We start from the raw sequence: 21,017 nt of genomic DNA, 5'->3' as shown, positions 1-21,017 counted from the left end.
AAGTCAAGAGGCAGGATCACACGAGAAATCACAAAATAGTGAGCCTAAAAAAAAATGACACAAAAAATAACACCAGGAACCATTTTGTGATTTGTCCTGTAAATTCTTTAAGGTTAACTACATTATTAAAAATTCATGAAACAAGATGAAAAAAAAAACTTGCTGTGAAATGACATACGGCTGTGTGGAAGGTTCATCTTTGTGTATATGTGGCACTGTCTTTCCTGTATGATAAGGTATCATATATATAAGTCTATGTTGTATCTCTGGTCTAGGCAGGGCAATAAGCGGGATGATGCCGGCTGCCTGCAACTTTTTGGTGCTTCTTGAGGCTGTTGTTAGACTATTAGATGGCATGGGGAAAGAAAGCATTTCTTTTGACCAAAGCTTACTTTGTGATCTTCTAGTATGATGGGGGAATCCCCTTCAGAACTAAACTGAGGGAAAGAAAGTCTTGAAAATTGGAACTTTTGCTTGTAAAGAATTGCACTCTACTCCGATGTTATACTATGTTGTAGTCACACCATAGCTGATCTTACCTCCGTCATTGTTTCGAATTTCTTCTATAAATAAGAATTTATTTTGCATGGAGAGATGATGATGATGATGTGTGGTTATTTCTGTTATTATTTCTATGACAATGCTTCTGTGTAACTTTATGCAAGCGAAGAAAGCAGGGGTTTGTGTTCTCAACATGGTATTGAGCACAGAGTTGTTGTGAAATACGATAAAAGCAAACGAAATAAAACAAATCTCTTGTTTTTGTGTGAGAAAAAAACTCACTGATAAAGGTGTATAAATAAATAAATAAATGTCCTGACAGTGTCAGAGTTGTGACTAGGCCTATGTACACCCCCCCCCCCCCATTCCCCCCTCCCTCCCCACCCACCCACCTACCTACCCATTTGTAGTGCCTTGTTTTATGATGATGCATGGTCCTTTGTGAAAAAGGCTGATTATATTATATTATTGATTAAATATTACAATATTTACCCGTGTAAGCAATCTGTTGTATGTGATGGAACGAACACAGTATGCATTTATTATAATTATTGGGGATGGTTTATTGTTTTATGGTTTTTGTGGTTTCAGACAAGATTGAGGTTTTTTTGAGTAAATCTAAGGTGTAGAACATTCCTTTTCTTTTGTGACATTTTACTTTAAAAAATATTTTTTCTCATAAATGAAAAGAGTGGGGAGAACTTTTTTTGGAAAGAAACAACACTCAGCAAAGGTGCTCTTTGTTGTTTGTTTTTGTGGCCACCTGTCTCTCTCTCTCTCTCTTTTTAGACTGCTGATTATGGGGTATTGGTTAGGCTCTTCGCTGTTGAAGGCAAAAGCTGTGAGTTTGAATCCCTCGTGGGATCCTAGGTTCACAATCCTTTTTTTTTTCTGATTTGGAGCCGATTTTGTGTTCACCTCTAGACTTGTAATGACACAGTTTGTTGAGAAAAGTAGGCGAGGACTGAGAAGATGGTCTACTTTCATTCTGTGATGAGAGTTCTCATTTTGCTCATTTTTATTCTCTTTGGGAAGAAAATATTTCTGCGCATCAGTCTCTGTGGTTAGTTAGTCCTCTCTTTGTTTCTGCTTGTATGTTAGATTAGAAGGCCGCAGTGGAAAATTGGTCAAAGTTGTCACTTGTTCAAATTTTAAGAGAAATACAATTCTGAAGTACAAAACATTCTGTACTTTGATCATATTTTATTGCAGTCTCAGAACTCTTATTGAAAGGATCTCCAACTCAGTTTGACAGTCTTTGAGAGTAAACTTTAAACTTAAATATACATTAGAATTTGTGCATTTGGTTTATTGAATTGGTATCAGTTTTTGGAGTTGATGACTTTGACTTTGACTGTTTCTTCATTGTGGTCTTGTTTTAAGATTTATTTATCTGTCTCTCTGTCACTCATTAAATGAGCTAGATACTTTGTAACGGGTTGAGGTCTTCTCTGCAATCACACTTGTAAACTGTGATAAGAAGGTACGTTCAGGAGGAGGAAACTTTTCTCAGTAGAGCCCCGCGCACACTAGGAAAATTTTCCACTTGTCACCGCACAGCTCCAAAATATGACATCACTTACTTAACTTTGAAGAGAGATGAACTGCCACATTTGCAGACTCGCAACTGGCAGCCAAGTAACAAGGAAAAGTTGTCTTTGTGTGCGTGGGGCCTAACTAAAGAACTGCTTGGAACTTTTTCTCTCTATATATGTGTGCAGTCAGGGATGGAATTTGTTGCACAAGATCTAGAGATATTATTGTCTATCAATAGCACAAAATTTTGTTTATTGAATGATTAATTATAACACACCCCCCCTCCCCCCAACCCGAAAACTATCCCCATAAACAGAAGTTCATGAAGGACGTCTTGCCTCTAATGTCAATTATCAAAATCCTCTGAATGGAGCTGGTGAATTTTGACCAGATAAAAAAGTGAATGTGTGCATAATTATTATTTGCTTGTTCTTGTACCTGTATTGGTCAAGGTTTTTCCTGTCATCAACTGACATGATTGATATATATATATATACACAAACTTTTTGAGCTGTAGCTGGCTTGTACATGATGCCAGTTTGATTTTTGTTGCTACGGAAAAACATCATAACTTACGCTCCGTAATGTTCTTCCTGCAAAGCTGTTGTGCACGGAATCGAAATGTATTATTATTATTTTTTGTTTGCGTGTCTTTTTTAAGTGCTATAAAATCAGAGAATCAGTATTGTTGTATCCTTTCTCTTTTTGCAGATGTTTGTGCACTGCCTTTCCTTTCCGGGCGCACCATTAGTTCAGTTGGTATACTATATGGCTGGGCTATGGTGTGGATGGCCTTGGTTCAAGTCCCAGTGGGATGTTTTGGAACCTGGGTCGTCTGGGGAGTTTTTCATAGCTGCCCACTCACTTGGTTCGGTCCTATAGAAGTTGGGACGTTAAAAATCTGAGATTTAAAAGGGTCTTTAAGCCCGTACAATTTATCATTTACATGCCTTATAAATGCTTTTGGTTAAGTGCTGAAGTATTTCCTTTTCCTTGTTTGTGCCCCTAGACTTAAATGAGTTACCATTTTCCCTTTCATATTGTTTATTACTCTGTAGAAAGTTCATTACTTTTCTGGGGAAAAAAAATTATGGGTGCTGCGAGCCTTGTTTCCTCTGGACTTGAGAAAATCTTGGACTTTGTGAAATCGAATGTCAGATCCGATGAATTTCATTGGATGTGAGGTCCACTGAACTGCAGTGTTTTTAAGTCATGTTAGGGTTTTGTAAAGATCTCTTTGTACTATAGGGTTTTCATGTTTCCTCGTCAGTTACTCTCTTTTCATAGCCTCGGTGATGGAAAGTTACCTCTGCAGAAGTTTCACATTTCACAGTAGTATTGTTCTTATTGCGGTTTTTACAAAAACCGAAGGTGTGAGAGAGAGAAAGAAATAACGACAGAGATCTTTCTTCAGATCAGATTCCACTTACCCAGTTTTCTTAAATTTCAAGATTTTTTTCTTCATGTTAAAAAAAAGTACTTTCAAATTATGTATAGTAGCATAGTTAATGAATGTGAAGTTAACGTAATAAAGTCTTTGTAGATTTCTCTCTAAATCTAAAACTGAACATGACCATCTTTTTTAAGTACAGTAGGAGGCTGTGTTGATGTCATATAATATATATGCGAGATGGGAATATTTTGCACCTTTTTCTCAGTAGTAATAGCAGGCATTGTATTATAAATTCTTAATTGTAATGTCTCCTGATATTTGGTCACAGCAGCCGGTCAAGGCTAGAGGGTCCACTCACACTTTCCATCCATGGAGGAATTCAGAGTCAACAAATTGACTTGCTCACAACATCATCATTTTTAAAATTAATCAATCCATCAGATATTTGTGATCTAACTACATACCATAAGATAGAAAGATTCCTAGCCTGCGTAGATGCACCAAACATAATTTGTCTTTATCCAGCCATTGTCACATTGTAGGTTTTTCAGTCAAGGCTAGAGGGTCCACTCACACTTTCCATCGATGGAGGGGGTCAGAGTCAAATTGACTTCCTCACAACATCATCATTTTTTAAATTAATCAATCCATCAGATATTTGTGAACTACATACAATAAGATAGAAGATTCCTAGCCTGCGTAGATGCACTTAACATAATTTGTCTTTATCCAGCCATTGCCACATTGTAGAGGTTTTAATAGCATTATCACATAACAGATGGGGTGTTTGTATATTTAGTGTGATACACTGTGTATGATAGTCTTTTATTGAAAAAAAAAATTACTGGAAAAAAAAAATAAAAAAAAATTCAGCTTCATAGACATGGACACAGAATCAAAGATCATCAAATATGATACTGAGTAGTAAGCAATGCTTTGCTTGCCGTCACTACCACATCTACTTGCTCACAATTTTGAATATAATTTCATTTTTTGCCCCACTTCTGTATCTGGACTGCATTTATTTTTTTTTCAAATGCAGCGTTTTATTTCTTAAATTATTGTTGTTACCAATCATGGACACAAGAAATAAAAAGTTTACTTCGCATAAAATGCTTCTTGGAGATACATTGGAGCTGTCTGTCATTGAACGATGAAAACTTTTGCCAATAAAATTATAGAATGTATTGCCTGTGGTGAGTTTTGTCTCTCTGTGTTGTCAAACAATGTGTTCTTGTGTCAGTACCTCCGGTTGAACTAAAAAACCTTGTATTTAACGAAGTACCGGTATTGTTTTAAAAAATCCCCAACTTTTTTATAGCCATAACTTTTGTTTGAACTGTTCACTCTCCATTATATTATTTGTGTGATCGTTGAATATAAAGAGACAATGGTGCCAAAGTAAGAGAGAACGATAATAATACGGATATTTTCGCTTAAAACTTAAACTCTTTCAGAAAGTCTCTATCCTGGTTCCCATACCAATGGCTGGGTAAAGGCTCCGACAAACCCCACGAGTCTTCTTGGATGCTAATCGCTACCTTAGAATTTTACAAAGTTGTATCTGCTCAGCACTAAGTTTGGAGAGATTTGACGTAAAAAATTATGAGTTTCACAAGTCAAGCTTTTTTAATTTTAAAAGCAGTTCTTTGAATATCTTGATAACGACATTAAATAATCTTACAATTTTGACAGAGCAGAAGGAACATTTGTGAGGCAGCTTGGTAAAACCAGGCGCTCGTCAAAATAATGAAATCGAAGAAAAAAGCATTTTTCTTCCCATTTAGCATGGAATTTTGAATTTTTGACTCAACACCTTTTACATCCATTCAAAAACAATTTGCTGTGTGGCTTTTACTGAAAAACATTGATTAAGGGCACAAACAATGAAAATTACAGTTTTCAAGGACTCTCAAGCTTTGGAAGTCACCAAACTCTCTAATTTTACCTCTGAAAACAGGTGACCCCCACCTCCTTCAATCCAAAATCTCTCCACTTCTATTAAAGATAGATGGATAATTTTTTCATCTAAAGCAAAAGAAATGAACACGCTTAAAGACGATACCAAAAACTACAGATGCCAAAACGTTGACGCGTGCCTGATTCCACTGCGTTGTGACACATTTGGTTTCTAACTTCATGGTCTTAGTAAATCAAAACAGCCCAAAATGTCCGATAGAACTCTGTAATTCTGCGGTAGCGTAATGACACTGGGTTTTCCAGGCAAAGGTAGATTAGATTTCACACAACTCAACAGCAAGCAAGAACTTTGGATACAAACATTGAGAAAGACTGCGCGACAGAGAACAGCACTGGCACCAAAAGTGCAACACAAAGTTAAATCGGTTTATTTCAATCAACTGACTTAGGCAGAAACATAGAGAGGATGAGGATGAGAACATTGCTTGTTGCTACCAGAAAACATTACTTGATAATAATAATATTGTGAAATAAAAAAATGTAATGTATACTTACAAGGTGTTCTTGAATACATTTGAAACGAATTACATTACAAATAAATACAGGGGAGTCTGCTTACACTGAACTTTGGGTGACCATCAAATTTTCTTCAGTTTAGCCCAGTTTTTGGTTTTGACAGGTTGCTCAAATAAAAAAAAAAATAATCAGAGATTTAATTTTCTTTCAGTTTGCCGCTGTTTTCAGATTAAAACCATGTCCAGTTTAAACAGACTCCACTGTATAATAAAATAAATAACTGGAGAAGAAATCAGAAGTAAAGCCTACAACAACCACAGAAGAAAAACTTGTTATAAACACGTCTCCCTACTTATTTACCAGACATCTCTGCCTCAGTGCCTTTGACAGCCCACCAGGTTGGAACAGGAACAGGTTTGTTTTTTTTTGGTCTCATGAACATTTTCAGAAGACTTAAATTAGTAACAAAACCAGCCAACATCTTGAACTGCAAATAAAATCAGTCACTGTGGTGATAATATAAAAAATAAATAATAACAGTAATAATAAAAACAGTAATAACAATCATATAAATAATATTGTACTCTCAGGTGATATAGACGACTATTATATCCACAGTGCGTTTCCCACTTCTCTTTCATTTCAAACAGTCAAGTAACTACATCAGCAAACACCATTCTCTTTCCACAACCGAAGACCTGAGAGGAGACCGTCCTTCTTAAATCCACATTTTCAAAGATCGATTTACTGGTATCTTACAACACAGCTGTTGATTTTCCGTAACAAATAGTACTGAGTAGCCAGTGATGGAGAGACAAAAATGGGTAATGGTACCAGAGGAAAGTTAAGTCCATAAATTATATCCTCCTAGTTATCTTAAAAGTAAGCGAAAAACCCTCCCCCAGGGTTTTTGCATTTCTCTCCATTCAACAGAAAAGAATTAACCCTCCGTCCTCTTTTCAGGTCTGTACAAATGATTGAAACTTTAAAAAAACAACAATTTTCTTAAAAAGAATTTTTTTCCCCATTTCTCCCCACTTGACTGAAAAGTGTTTAGGCTCTGAAGTCCTTATTTCAGGTCTTTACAAATGAGCAACAGAACCTCTGACAGCACTTCACAGTGGCTCGACCTCAGCGTTTCCCACAACAAGACATAACAATTACAAGCTTCATCTCAATAAAATAGGCTCAAAAAGAAATTTGGGGGAAAATGTCATTTTTATACTAAGACATTAAAAAAAAAAAATGTTTAAATTTAAACCATTCACATTTCATTTTCTGTGTAAATGAGTTCATTTTATCAAAAGAAATCAAACAAAGTTTTATATTTATACTAAAACATGTCCATTCCATACTCCCATTTCCGTGTTCTCCCTCGGGAAACGATGTAATGTAATCGTATCTTGAGCAACAGGCTCCCAAACACTTACGTGAAATAAAAACTAATCTAATACAAGTGCCTTACTCATAGACTACTTGATCATTCACAAAGAACATTGTATATTTCCAAATTCATACTGTCAAGACTACACAAAAAGAAGTAAAAGTAAGAACAAGTGAAGTATGACACACACATGAGAAAATTAATCATTTGGAAAGATGCAGGATGCAGACATATAAAACTATAATATTGTAATATATCATTATTAATCAATATGCCAATAAATTATAATTATTAGAATTGGCTTGGTTAATTTTTTTTTCAAACATTATTTAAAAATATTACAGAATCAGCATATCATTGTTCACAGTAACAGTCAAAAGTACAAAACGCATAAACATACAGTTCTACTATCTCAGAAAAATAATAACAATCAGGCATACTGCTCTTTCGATGCAGTGTTGGTCATCTGGTCATTTAATAGAGATGAGGGAGGGACTTGGGGAGGGGTGGGTGGAGGTGGACCAAATTACCATGAGCAGCATGTGCAGTGACAGGGGTGGGCAAACCTTTTCTGTTTTTTTTTCTTGTAATAGTTTTACGGCACTTGCAACACAATAAGGTCATATAAATGCCGAAGATCAGCGGAGTTACAAGAGAGTAACAAACACAAAAAAAGGAGGGGAGATAAAGACAATAGATGTTTGATAGGAAAGAAGAAGCAAACCACATCAGAGCACCCGCCAACCATCCAAGGGCAAACTTTGCCAACTGGGAGCTACAAACAGTTCATTTTGTGTGAGTAAAGAAAAGCAAAATCAACACAATACAGGTCACTTAGTGCAGGGAATAAGCAAGGAAGAAAAATGGAAACAACAGAAGGGATGAAAAAACCCCCAGGACCTACCACCTGCCTGCAACCACCAACAGGCTATGAACAACAAAGGGTCGAACCTTTTAAAGCTGGACATAGCGCACCAGGCAACCCTTAGTTTTAGTTTTAGTAGAAGTTTTACGGCGCTCGCAACTGCATAAGGTCATATGAGCGTCAGAAGACTAGAGCTGTTACAAGAGAGTAACAAACATAAAAAAGAAGAAGGAGAGATAAGGACGATAGATGTTTGACAGGAGAGAAGAAGCAAACCACACCAGAGCACCCGCCAACCACCCACAGGCAACTCTATTTGTCTTTTCCCACATGCAGTAGCAGTAATATGCAACCACTGGAGTACTGTAGGAGTATATAACGATTTGACCTAGACGACACTACAGAAGCTGAAAATTTACTCAATTTTAATTTATTTTTAAATTAAATTCATCAAACGTTTCTGCAGGCTGCATGTAACTGGAGGGCTGCATTTGGCCCTTTTGACCGTAGTTTTCCCACCTCTGCACTACATGCTGACTGGATAGTTATTAGTTTGAGCAAAGAAAAGCACACCACTGACATAGTGACAGTTATTTAGTGCAGGAAAAAAGGAAGATGGCCACACACACCAAAAATTAATTTTTTTTTTTTTAGTGTTTTACAGCACTTGCAACACAATAAGGCAATATAAGTGTCGAAGATTAGAGGTGTTACAAGGGAGTAACAAACATAAAAAAAGAAGGAGGGGAGATAAAGACGATAGTTGTCTGATAGGAAAGAAGAAGCAAACCACACAAGAGCACTCGCCATCCACCCACAGGGAAAAAAGGAAGATGGCCACACCACGCCCAAAAAAAGAAATAAAAAATTAAAACCTGGAGGGAAAGAAAAGTAGTAGGATCTACCAGAAGCTCGGTCCACCAACCACTCTCATCAATCTGTGAGCTTTAGGACAGAGCACAACAACAAGAAATGGAGGAGGAAAAAAACAGGACAGAACAGGGAACAACATTTGAATCACATAATTATATAACTGGGAGGAGGAGGAAGGGGTGTCACTGATTACTAAACTAAACAATGTAGTAATAGGAAGTGCGCTTATAAAAATTACAACAAAACTTATTTGTGTGCATAGCTGAAGCAAAATTAAGACTTTAAAGACATAGATCAAACGTATGTGTGCGAAGACACAAATACGCCAAAGACAAAACGTGACAGTAAGTACACAGTACTGGTATGGCCAAACCAAGACATAAGAATGCTTCTTGATTTCTCGATTCACCCAAGACACCAAACTTACCGCTAAATTAAAATTGATTGGATGATAGTACTTAGTAAATGTTTAACGTCCCCTCCACACAATTTTGACTCAGCTGCTTCCAGCATGCCTGTAACGACCAGCCCAGACTCAGTGTAATACAACATCACAGAAGAGAGACCGAGACGCTCGTCTTTTCTCTGCGTACAATGACACAGACAGAAAACCCAGCCATAACACCATAGATGCTGTTACTCTTTATATGGATTAAAATAAATATTAAGGTACAGTTATTCAAAAGTTATAGTTATGCGTGTGAGAATAACATGATTTTTGCCTGTCCAACCAATAACTATTCTGTGTGTGTGCGTGTATGTGTGTGTGTTGTCATGTGAATGTATGTATTTACCATGCCGTAACAAATTGCTCTTCGTGGAGATCAAGTAAAAAAGTTACATTATTTTGTCATTATATCTCAAAGCAACCGCTGTGGGGGAAACTATATATTCTTGTGGACAAACCAGTGAACAGGTATAACAGCTAAACCAACTGTCAACATTTTCAAATATGAGTCATGCAGATACGTTTTTTCTCGCACCCCATTCAAGCCTCACAATATCCACACTCTATCACCAGCATCTTTGGTAAAATGGCCAGGCTCCTCAATGTTGCACACAGAGAAGACGTGAATCCCATTCCAAAGTAAGGAAGATAATCTACCGAGTACCGTCCTCTGTCTGTTGGAACGATGTATCCAACCCAGCCAGACGTGGCCCCAATAGGCAGAGTAGAAGCAGCCTGCCTCTTCAACTCATTCAGTGCTGAGCGCTCCAGCAGTGAACTCCCCTCACATACTGGGCCATTTTATTATTTATGGCAACATGAAATTAGGTCCACCCAGGAAAATCAATCAAAACTAGTGGGCTCAATGACTGTTCGAGCAGAAAATGTCTCCTTAACCACTCTCATAATGATTAGTTCAAATAACTTGGTATGGATTACCCGAGTAATTCTTTCTATAAAGATAGCGAGGCAGAATGCGTGGATACTCGTTGCTAGTATGTGGGCGGGGCCCAGGTTTCACGAGTATTCTCGTCTGTAGCACTGAATGAGTTGATTAAATTATCTCCATTGTATTGTTGGGGGAAGCAAAACATGTCCAATCAATCAATGATCGGCGCCAAATGCAAAGCCAAAGACCTCTGGAGCATGAGCATTGAGACGCGCACAGGGAAGATGTTTGTTTTATCTAAGAAAATATTACACCAGCACTCTTAAATATATATATATTCATACCGAAAAGTACATTTTGGGGTAGCAAATGCTTTAAAAATATTTTTAAAATAAAAATGTACATGGCATAACATTTTTCTACTCCTAAAACAAATCAAGTACAATCAAGCAAAAAACCCCAAACAAAACAACTAACATAACATCAACATACCAGACATACAAATAAACTTTATACACTGAAACAGATAAAACCAGAATCATGCATGGTAGCTTTCCATGAGGGAAAATGATTAGCTAAAAACAATAAATGAAAAAAAAATCATACAAAACTTGGGCAGGCACACATTTCACTGAATGGCAATTGAGGAAATCTCCGAGACATAAGAAAATTATATGTCCCTGAACACTGGCAAAGCTGAGCAAGGCTTGTATTGTAATAAGTAATAATTATAATTATTGTAAAATGTTTTATGCACCCCTTGACACAATTCAGATTATACCGGAAGCAGGCTTTCATCCGAAACATTTTATCTGGTCCCCAGTTCCGTTATTCATAGCTATTCAAAGTGCAGCAAAGCCATTCGAATGCCGAATGCTGTGGGATTTCCCTGCACTAATTCATGGTAGCACACAATATACTTCTTGTCACTCTAAATTAAAACTTTTTCTAAAACAAATCCAAACATCAAGCTAAAAAAACCAAAACAGGTAACCAGGGAGGAGATAAATACTGTACAAGTCCTCATCACCTTTTAATAGGTTGGATAGCCTATGATGATTCGCCGATACTGGATATGATTACCATCCCACTCAAAGCCCAGAAAAAAATAAGACTGGCAGTAAGTTAAAAACCCCAATGGAAAAACAATCAAAGTCTCAAAATCAAGATTATTGCCTTGATGAGTGCATGGGCTACTCCAAGACAGGAGTCCTCTTAAACCGAAGTCTGCGAGACAACCAGATTTTTTTTCAGCTCGGCCGTGCTTTCTGTTGAACCAGATCATTCAAACTGCGGGAAAAAAATCTAGAGGATTTGTTTTTCTTTTCAATTTACCACTTATCAGATATAACATGGACTGTTTTAAGTGGATTCCAATGTAGTTTACCTTAAAAAAAAACCCTGTCAAATCAAATAACTAGCTCAGTTCTGAGTCAGAGTCCCTTAATAAAAGAGGGTACAATAGAAAAATGACTAAAGCAGCACATGCTTGGAACTTTAAAATCTTAATTCATTTTTCTAATTCCCTAACCTTAAAGTGAGATTTTGACCGTTTTTCAATTGTGATCTTCAGACAAAATTCACAAAAAATATATTTACATCTAAACCTTTCACGTAGCTGCTTAAACAAAGAATAAAACAAAAAAGTTTCTTTGACAAAGAACATTAAAAATCTTTATGAAAAGGCATACAAATTAAATCACATCTATAAACATTTTTAAATACCAACATGTAAACATTTCTAAATCTCTACAGGTAAATATTTCTAAATCTCAAAAAGATAAGTGGACTTTTCTAAACCCAGCATGTTGAGGCTGTTATATTTCATCCATTCATGAACTGACCGAGTCGATTTTGCTTGTTTGTTTGTAACCACAGACACAATCATCAGGCAGGCTCATCAAAGACACAATCATCGGGTACCGCCACCAACGACACAACCCTCACTACTGACACAATCATCACCACAGACACAATCAACAAGTACCGTCACCTAAGACACAACCATCACTTCTCACACAATCATCAGGTACCATCACCACAAACATATTACCAAGTACAATCACCACAGACACAATCATCAAGTACCATCACCAACGACACAAGCATCACCACAGACGGGTACCTTCATCTAAGACACACTCATCACCACTAACTCAATCATCAAGTACAATCACCAATGACACAATCATCACCTCTGCTCACCATTGACATAAACAGTTGGCATGGTCACCAATATATTGTAATTGTAAATGTTCCACACCGCCAACGACACAGTTTAGATCATTTAGGAGGCCGGTGCATTCACCACCAACACTAGGGCAACACAAGGCTACTAAACAACCAAGGGCTCTATTTCTTCTTCGGGTCAAGTTTGCGCCTGGTCATCGTCTTACTGGCCAGCTTGACCAGCTTTTCCTTCACTTTGAGATTCCTTTTGCCGGCTTGACTCTTGGTCAACGATTTCGTTTTGACGTTCCCGCTCTGAGTAACTGGCTTAGATTTGACCGCGGTCTTGGCTGGTGTTGATTTAACTGGAGTTTTAGCAGGTTTAGAGTTCACCGAAGTTTTCGCAGGTTTTGATTTAGCTGGGGTTTTTACTGGTTTTCTTTCAGCTTTGTCTTCAGACTTTTTGGAACTTTTGTCAGTGGCTGAATTACCTTTCTTGGAATTCCCCACCGCTGGACTTGGTTGGTTTTTCTTTGCGACAGCACCGACCACCTTTTTAACCACCTTCTTACTCGCAGCGGACTTAGGCTTCTGCTTCGGAGTTTGTGAAACAGCCTTCAACTTCGCAGAGACTGACGATGATACCACAGCTTTCGTTTTCCCAATCTTCACCTTCTGTGAACTAGTTTCTTGCTGTTTTCCTCGTTTCCCTGATGCTACGACATTCGCTGGGCGGCCTTTCCCAGTCGGGGTCTTCCCATTAATTGGGGGTCGACCTCGCCCCTTCTTAACTGAGTCAACCACGGCTTTCTTAATGATGGCCTTGCTTTTCACAGAGGTTTTCGTGGTAGCTTTTTGCACTCCACCTTTTCTGACTCCAGCCGGTTTCTCAGAGGACGCTTTTTGCTTTATCTTTGTATTTCTTATCCTTTCTTTCTTTTCTCCGTTCGCAGCAAGGTTTTTCTTTGAAATGGCGGCAGTGGCGTTTTTACTATTCTTCGGTTTAGCAGTCTTCTTCGAACCGTTCACCTCCGCCTTGATCTGAGTAAACCCCCCTGGCTTAACATCGTTCTCCTCCATCTCACCCTCGGAGCTGTCCCCCGCCGCCATCCCCTCTCCCCCATTGGCCTTGAGTTTCTCCTTTATGGTCGGCAAAAGCTTGAGCTTGCTCAGGCCCCCGGCAGGCAGGGCGGAGAGAGACCAGCGCTTGCTGTGCAGCTGCAGGGAGACAAACACGTCCTTGAGCTGGAGGGGCAGCACACCGTCGTTCTCGTCCCGCACCTGGTCTCTGTGATCCTGGGGGGGTGACAATGATGGTAAATGTTTTACATCCGTATCAACACAATTTCGGTCATGCATTGTACAGTGCTTTCAGCCTTTTAGGGATTAGGTGCTATATACTAACAGCAGAATTAGAGAAAAAGATTCAGACCACAGAGATGAGATGTTACCGCAGACTCCTTGACATCTCGTCTATGTTTCAAATTCTGAAGTGAGAAAGAGAATCACCAACGCAGTGGGGCAATATGACGATCTACTGACCACAGTGAAGAGACGAAAACTAAAATGGTATGGGCATGTCACAAGACCCAAGACCCACAGGTCTTGCCAAAACAATCCTGCAAGGAACCGTACAAGGAAAGAGAAAGAGAAGGAGATGGGAGGACAACATTACAGAGTGGACAGGAAAGACGATGGGTGACAATCTGAGGAGAGCAGAGGACAAAAATAGATGGCGAGAGATGGTTTTCCAATGCAGTGGTGCCCCAACGGTTGCCCCAACCACAGGATAGAAGAAAAAGAAGAAGCTATATACACTTCCACATGTCATTATTATGAAGGGGAAAGAGGTAACAGACAAAGATCAACAACACAACCATTATGCGGCGTTTTTCTTTCTCTTTTTATTTTTGTGGAAAGTTTTAGTTAGAATTTTACAGCACTTGCAACACAATTGGGTCATACAGGTGGTGCAGATTAGAGGTACTACTGGAGAGTAGCATACAAAGAAAAGAAAGAGGAGAGATAAGGACGATAGATGTTAGATGGGGAAAAAGGAATAAACCACACGAGAGGGTCCGGCAACCACCCACTCCCGAGGGTGATAAGTGTTTCAGATCCATATTGACACAATTTAGGTCACAAAAGGGGAAAAGTGTCACTGGGGGTGACGATTCACAACAAAAACTTGTGACTTACCTGCAGCAGATCTGGTCCCTGGCACGAGCAACAGATGCCCACGACAATGTCCATGAGCGCCGAGGCGTCTGTTATGGCAATGTGCTGGGCCCCGGTCAGCTGGGCCACACGGCGGAAGAACGTCGTGCCCTCGTCATCATCCTCGTCCGTTGTCGTCGTCGTTGATGTCTTTGGGGAGACGGCCTGGATTGTGAACACATGGATGCCCTGGGGGGAGGGGAGGGGGTGCGGAGTGTGTTAGTTTAATTTGAGCTAATCATATAAACCATTTAGTGTGTACAAAGGAGAAAATCTGGTTTGTTTGAGTAAGAGTTTTATGGCACTTGCAACACAAATAGGTTATTATATAAATGCCGAAGATTAGAGGTGTTCCTAGAGAGTAATATACAATGGAAAGAAGGAAGAGAGATAAGGATGATAATGTTTAATAGAAAAGAAGGAGAAAACTACACCACAGCACAAATCAACATCCCACAGACATGGTTATGAGAAAACTGAACATTTTTCTTTGAATTAAGAGAAACACATCAAAGTAGGACTTCTTACTTAAGAGCTTCAACCATGTGTAGGTATCATGCCTGCTTTTAAAAAAAATCAATAAAAAGAAGTGTTTCTACAAGAGACCAGACATTTACTATTTAGTGCAATGAAAGAATAACCCGACAGACAGACTGAAAAGACAAACGGAAAGAATATAAATATAAATTTGTAGGTAGGATAGAGATCAAAAGGAAGGCCATATGGAACCTGGACAAAAGTCACAGAGATTGATGTACAGGAAAGTGGAAAGACATGAAATAGTGTCAAAAAGCTAACCCAAGATAAGGAAAAATGGAAAGTGCTTGTTAGTGGCCAATACCCTGATCCAAAGTGAAAAAAGACAATAAAACCACGTTAGTTTGAAGTGTACAAAGAAGTAAATACAAATTCCGAGTGACCCACCATCTGAGCCAACATCTTCGCCTCCAGCTCCCAGTCGATGACCGGAATCTCCTGCCGTGGGGTGAGCTCGAGCGCCGAGCGGATCCAGCCCCGCCAGTGTTCCCGCTGCAGGTAGAAGCTGGTCCGGTTGGGGCGGCCGCGGCCCACCATGATGACCGTGCGGTAGCTGCATGACGACCAGCTCATGCAGCGCTGCAGCTTCCACAGCGCCATCTCCAGATTGTCCTGGACGTAGTCCGGGTAGATGGTCGCCTCCGGCTCTGACGTTTGATAATAAAATAATAATAATAAAAATTTATAGTATTTCGCACATCCACACTCCACAACATGCTCTACACTCAACTATATATATGCTTTTGAACTACAGTTGAAACTGTTTAAGATGGCCACCAATTGTCCAGGACAAAAGTGGCAGTCTTAGACAGGCGGAAGACTTGCACAATGTCATTAAAATGTTTTTAAAAAACACACAAACATCCATGGCTTATTACATGACTTTTGAATCAAAAAACAGAATATTGAACAAAATCATGTTTTGCCATAATTAACAAAATTGTGTTTGACCAATTTTGCTCAGTATGACCGAGATAGTGATAGCGGTTTTGTATTTTTGACTGATTCAACACTTTTCTGTTATATTATGTTCACGTGGAGATGACCTGCTGTACTGCTACCATCTCTGTCTTGTCAGTACTTTTTTTTTTTTTCAATTTCTATTACTTGTATCTTAGCAACCCTTCCTAGGTGACAACATTCTCACCAAAAATTTAATTTGTACATTAAAACCACTAGAAGATTTAGAGATCTCTAAATGTTCTTAATATCTGTCCATGATATATATGAAATAGCTTCAGCTTTGGGTGCAACTCTGCAAATTCATTGTCTCAGTTCCCCCAGAATTGACTTCAACTTTACTCACTACTACTCACCTAAGCTGTCAACAAAAGCACAGATCTGCGAGAGGGTAGCGCCCAGGTCCAGCCACTTTGTGCCGCTGTGACCCCCCGTGCGGATGTAGTTGTGGTCGCTCGGGCTCCGGCCGCCCTCTGGCTTGTCGTCATGGATACCGCCCTGTGTGTGAGCCATCACGCCGATGCGCAGGTTTGGGATGAGTGACTGCAGACGCCACACCGTCTCCCGAACGTGGTCCTGGAGGACGGAGAGGTGTTCCCTCAGAGCCCCAGAGGTACTGATACAGATCACTACCTCCAGCATGTTCGGCGGTTCTTCCGCACCAGCGCCGGCAGATAAAGAAGGCACATTTTTGGATACTCCAGAGTCTGACGTGGTGGGTCCACCATTAAGAGTGTCACAAATCTCCAGCATGCTGGAGCTACTTGAGTCTACCGCGTCGACCCCATACATACGAATACTGGAAACTGCTTTACTATTGCGCTTGGACTTGGAAGATGACTTTGGCAAAGCTGCTTTTTGTGATGATGATGATGACGATGATGATAACGATAATGTCTTGGAAGTTTTTGAGGATGAAGCTTTTAAGGATGAAGTTTTAGATGAAACTTGATTTTGCTTAACAGAACTTTTCTTGGTTTTCAGTGCAGGTTTACTGCCATCGTCAGAGTCAAGGTCTGAGGAGCTCAGAATTTCTGTTGCTTTCTTTGTCAACGAAGGTGAAGGAGCTATAATTTTCTTCACACTCTTCGCCTTGGCTGGCTGCGGTGGTGGGCTCTCTATTTTCAGAGTAGACTGTCGTCTGAGGGATGCGGGTTCCTCCGAAGCTGAAGCTGCCGGGGTTTTGGAGTCTGCATTCTGAGCGTTCTTGGCAGCCTTCATTTTACTTGGTGGAATAAGAGTGGGGAAGCGAGGCATAGTTAATTTTTTATCCTCAGAGGGCTTGGTTGTTACATTTACTGCTGTTTTCGTTATTTTAGCTGCCGGAGCCTTAGTTATTTTATTAATCGTTGTCTTCGTTGCCATTTTGTTTGGTTGTGCTGGTTCTTTGTCTCCGCCTTCCTTTGTCTTGGACGCGCTGCCTGTGACATATGAAGCGAGCCAGGCTGGTGGTTTCTTCTGCCTGTATGAAGGAAGCCTCATTGGCTCTAAGGCCGGCCTCACTGTTGTCTCCTTGCGCACAAGAGAGTTGAGTCCCGTCACAGAAGACGACTCCTTCTTCATCTTTGCTGGGTGCTCAAAGCCCAGAGCCTGCGATGCTTTTCTCTTCATGGTTGCCCTTTGAGCTATGACCTCAGTATATCTGGGTCACCTGGACAAGATGAAAGAACAGTAAGAAAAATGTTGTTAGATTACCATTTCTTATGATAATAATACTTGATTTGTGTTACTGATGCCATCAAAACCTTGACCTCCCATTTTCCATCTCTAAACGTTACACGTTAAACCCCCCCCCCCCCTTCCCCCCAGACTGGGGCCAGACACACACAAAGACAAATGCAAGGGTATAGGGACATATCCCCCCTGCACAGAAAAGTATCATCAATTGGCAGAACAATCAGTCATCACATAGTGCAAACTTCAGAAAGAGCAGAGAGAAGACAGTGCCAGTCCACTCTGATGGCCTTATCACAATGTTTCTATTCTAAAAGACGATCTACCATCGGACAGGTTTGACAATAATTGTTCCACGTGACATTCAGCACTATACTCAACATTCCCAACCCTAACCTTCACCCTAGCCCTAAAACACTGACACAGAGCACAGGTAGACAGTTTGTTAATCAGGTAGACCAAGTGAATGAGCACCAAGAAGACCTTTGACTATAAACAACACAGGCAGTATCAACTGCAGTGCCAAAGATATAAATTTTAATGACTACTGACGGAAAGCCAAGAACTGACCCAACATAGCCTGGATGGCTGAACTTTTCAGAGGTCTAAGATCATCAAATTCATCACTATTTCTCAAAAACATTATCTTTTTTAAGATTCCTTCTTGAACTTTTACTCAATAAAGACGAGTCATGTATTCATGATTCTTCATAGTTTCTGCTTGCAATTAAGTTTGACTTGATGTATGACATGGCTGGTTTCCTCTATACCTCCTAGGCCTGGAACAGAGGTTTACATGCATATCCTGTGTTGATGAGTGAAAATTTCACCCAAAAAAATTCCCATGCTCAAAATCTAATGATCACAGAGAACAATAAACAACTTTATTGCTATAGTATAGAGTAGTAGATGGGGGCTCTTGTGGTCTAGAGGTTACAGTAACAGTGTTTGCCTTTCATTCAATAGAAGGTCTTGGGTTCGAAACCTGACAGCAATGGAACATTTTCCCATTTCACCTCCTTTCGTGCTCTCTTTTAACCGTGTTCTATCTGGCCCCCAATCCCCTTTGCCCCCTTTCTGTGTTCTTGATTCGATCTTTCTGTGTAGCCTTTCTACTGCTACTCCTTGGCTCCTTCTTACTGCTGTCTTTCAGCCACACCCCTGATCTTAGGGTAGGTAAGATGTAACACTTATCTTTCTCCGGGAAGGGCAAAAAATCTCGGAGGTCCCGTGCAAGTTGTGCATGTCAAAGATCTCTTGGTGGTTCTAAAATCTATAAAAGAGTAGTACTTAGGCTTCAGCCACCACTCTGGCAAAATTCAAAATGAATTCCTACCAAACTGAAAATGTTTAATGCGTCCCGCACACTCATATGACCTAGATCTAATGCAGTTGCAAGCACCGTACAACACTTACCAAAACAAGACAAAAAACAAGAGTAGTAGTAGACGTATAAAACCAAAACTTGCAAACCTCTGTAGTGCACAGTACCAGCACTGACACAAAAACAACACTGCACAGTCAGGGTTGTTTTAATTGTCTACTCCAGCATAACAAATTTTATCAACTTGTTGCAGAGCATAGTACAGGGTGATCTTGTAGTTCCGTTCGTTAAAGTCCACGATCCATCTGTTTACATCCAGAGAAGAAATCCAGAAGTCTTGAAGACCAAATACTATTTGAATTAGGCTACACAAAGAGCAGGAATGCAACCTAACTGCAAAACATCAAATTAGGATAAAATTCAGGGGGGCATGCCCCCCTGAAACCCCCTACTCTTGACTTTAACGAACGAAACTACAAAATCGCCTAGTACAGGATCATACTATCATAGCTCTACAACTACACTACAGTACAGCATCAGTCAAATTATTTCATTTTAGGCTTAGGCCTACATCATAATTATGTCTTCCATCGACAACAGTGAAGTGACGTAAACCTAGAGAGTAGGCCTATAGCTCAGAATCTCAGTCATCTAGATCTAAATCACAACATTTGGCCTGGATCCAATTCTCAAATCAAGACTAAATTCCTACCTAAATTGTGAGTTCTAACAACATGATATTGTTGATACTCACCAACCCAGAAGTGGGATTTTCAGTTTGTCATTACTTTATAGAGAACAATTTCTCTCATGATCCCAAAGTCACCAATTGATGTCATTTTGATACGAGCACTTCGAGAAGAAGTCAATTATCTAATCGGTGCACTGGTCAAATGATTTCACCAGTTAGACGACATTTAGGCAAAGTAAAGTAAAATAATTGTCCGAGTCCAAAGGCAACGACCACCTCCCACTCCACACGAACGGTAACTGCAAAGGCAAAGTTGCAGGTAAGACATCAAGACATGTCTGGTATTTTTGTCCTCACAATTCAACAGCTTCAGTGCAAATGTATAGTAAATATTTAATTTACAACTTACCTTTGCGAAGAGCAAAGTCAACTGTCTTTGTGCATTTATCAGAATGCAGCATAAAGTTGTAAACGACGGGATAAGTACGACACACCGACAAAGCTGTGTTGTGACTGTGAATTGCTATGTACCTGGTAATTGCTCAAAATATCGGCCAAAATAGTCAGCATCCAAAATACATTTACTCTTACAATTTCATTGATTCACTCACAATGACGTCGTCTCATCACTAACTATTTCAACTATTCGACTGAATATTAAAATTGTCACTGTTCAATTAAATTATGACTGAAATTCAGTATGACTGTTATGGGCCTACCAAATTGGACACGATCAGTCCGAGTGACCTCAATAGCTGTAGGCCTATGTTGTCTACATCTTCTCATTTGGCCAAAGCGTCACTTGCCTCACGTCAACGGACGTGTTCGGGCGAGAATGCTTCGCGGAGAGTATCGGCTCTCGAGAAGGTGCAGAGACGGCGAAAAGCAAAACATTCAAAACATCGTTAACTTCTTAATCAAAGTTTAAGATTTTTGCTCGTTTGATTTGCCATTATGCAATCTATTATACCATGTAATTTTTCGCCCCTCTCCCAACACACACATAGTACGCTCAGGGGTGTGCTGGTTAGTATGTGAATGCACATGCCTATATTACATGTAGTCTACTGCCGATTTTATTTTTTAAATTTTATTTTATTTAACACCTTTTTTTTAAAAT

At 39.5% G+C, this 21,017-nt stretch overlaps 1 protein-coding gene across 1 annotated transcript; it reads right to left on the bottom strand.

The window, feature by feature from the left end:
- Nucleotides 1-9,965: 9,965 nt before the first annotated feature.
- On the bottom strand, nt 9,966-20,945 carry LOC101856204 (nucleolar protein dao-5). Its single transcript, XM_005105183.3, has 5 exons — nt 20,307-20,945; nt 16,565-17,859; nt 15,636-15,895; nt 14,694-14,900; nt 9,966-13,790 (listed from the first exon to the last, which is right to left on the bottom strand). Exons 2-5 carry the CDS (start codon nt 17,817-17,819, stop codon nt 12,678-12,680), a joined length of 2,835 nt encoding a protein of 944 aa, XP_005105240.1. The 5' UTR covers nt 17,820-17,859; nt 20,307-20,945; the 3' UTR covers nt 9,966-12,677.
- Between the last annotated feature and the right edge of the window lie 72 nt (nt 20,946-21,017).

Source organism: Aplysia californica, unplaced genomic scaffold (genome assembly GCF_000002075.1).
Source record: "Aplysia californica isolate F4 #8 unplaced genomic scaffold, AplCal3.0 scaffold00456, whole genome shotgun sequence".
Classification (NCBI taxonomy): domain Eukaryota; kingdom Metazoa; phylum Mollusca; class Gastropoda; order Aplysiida; family Aplysiidae; genus Aplysia; species Aplysia californica.
The sequence above is the reverse complement of the archived record's forward strand: the minus strand, read 5'-3'. Positions and strand labels throughout refer to the sequence as shown.

Coding starts and splice junctions, on each gene's coding strand:
- LOC101856204 (XM_005105183.3), bottom strand. CDS start 17,819: ATGAAGAGAAAAGCATCGCAGGCTCTGGGCTTTGAGCACCCAGCAAAG. Junction 15,896..16,564: donor TGCTTTTGTTGACAGCTTAG/GTGAGTAGTAGT, acceptor ATCAAACGTCAG/AGCCGGAGGCGACCATCTAC. Junction 14,901..15,635: donor CGAAGATGTTGGCTCAGATG/GTGGGTCACTCG, acceptor CCCTCCCCCCAG/GGCATCCATGTGTTCACAAT.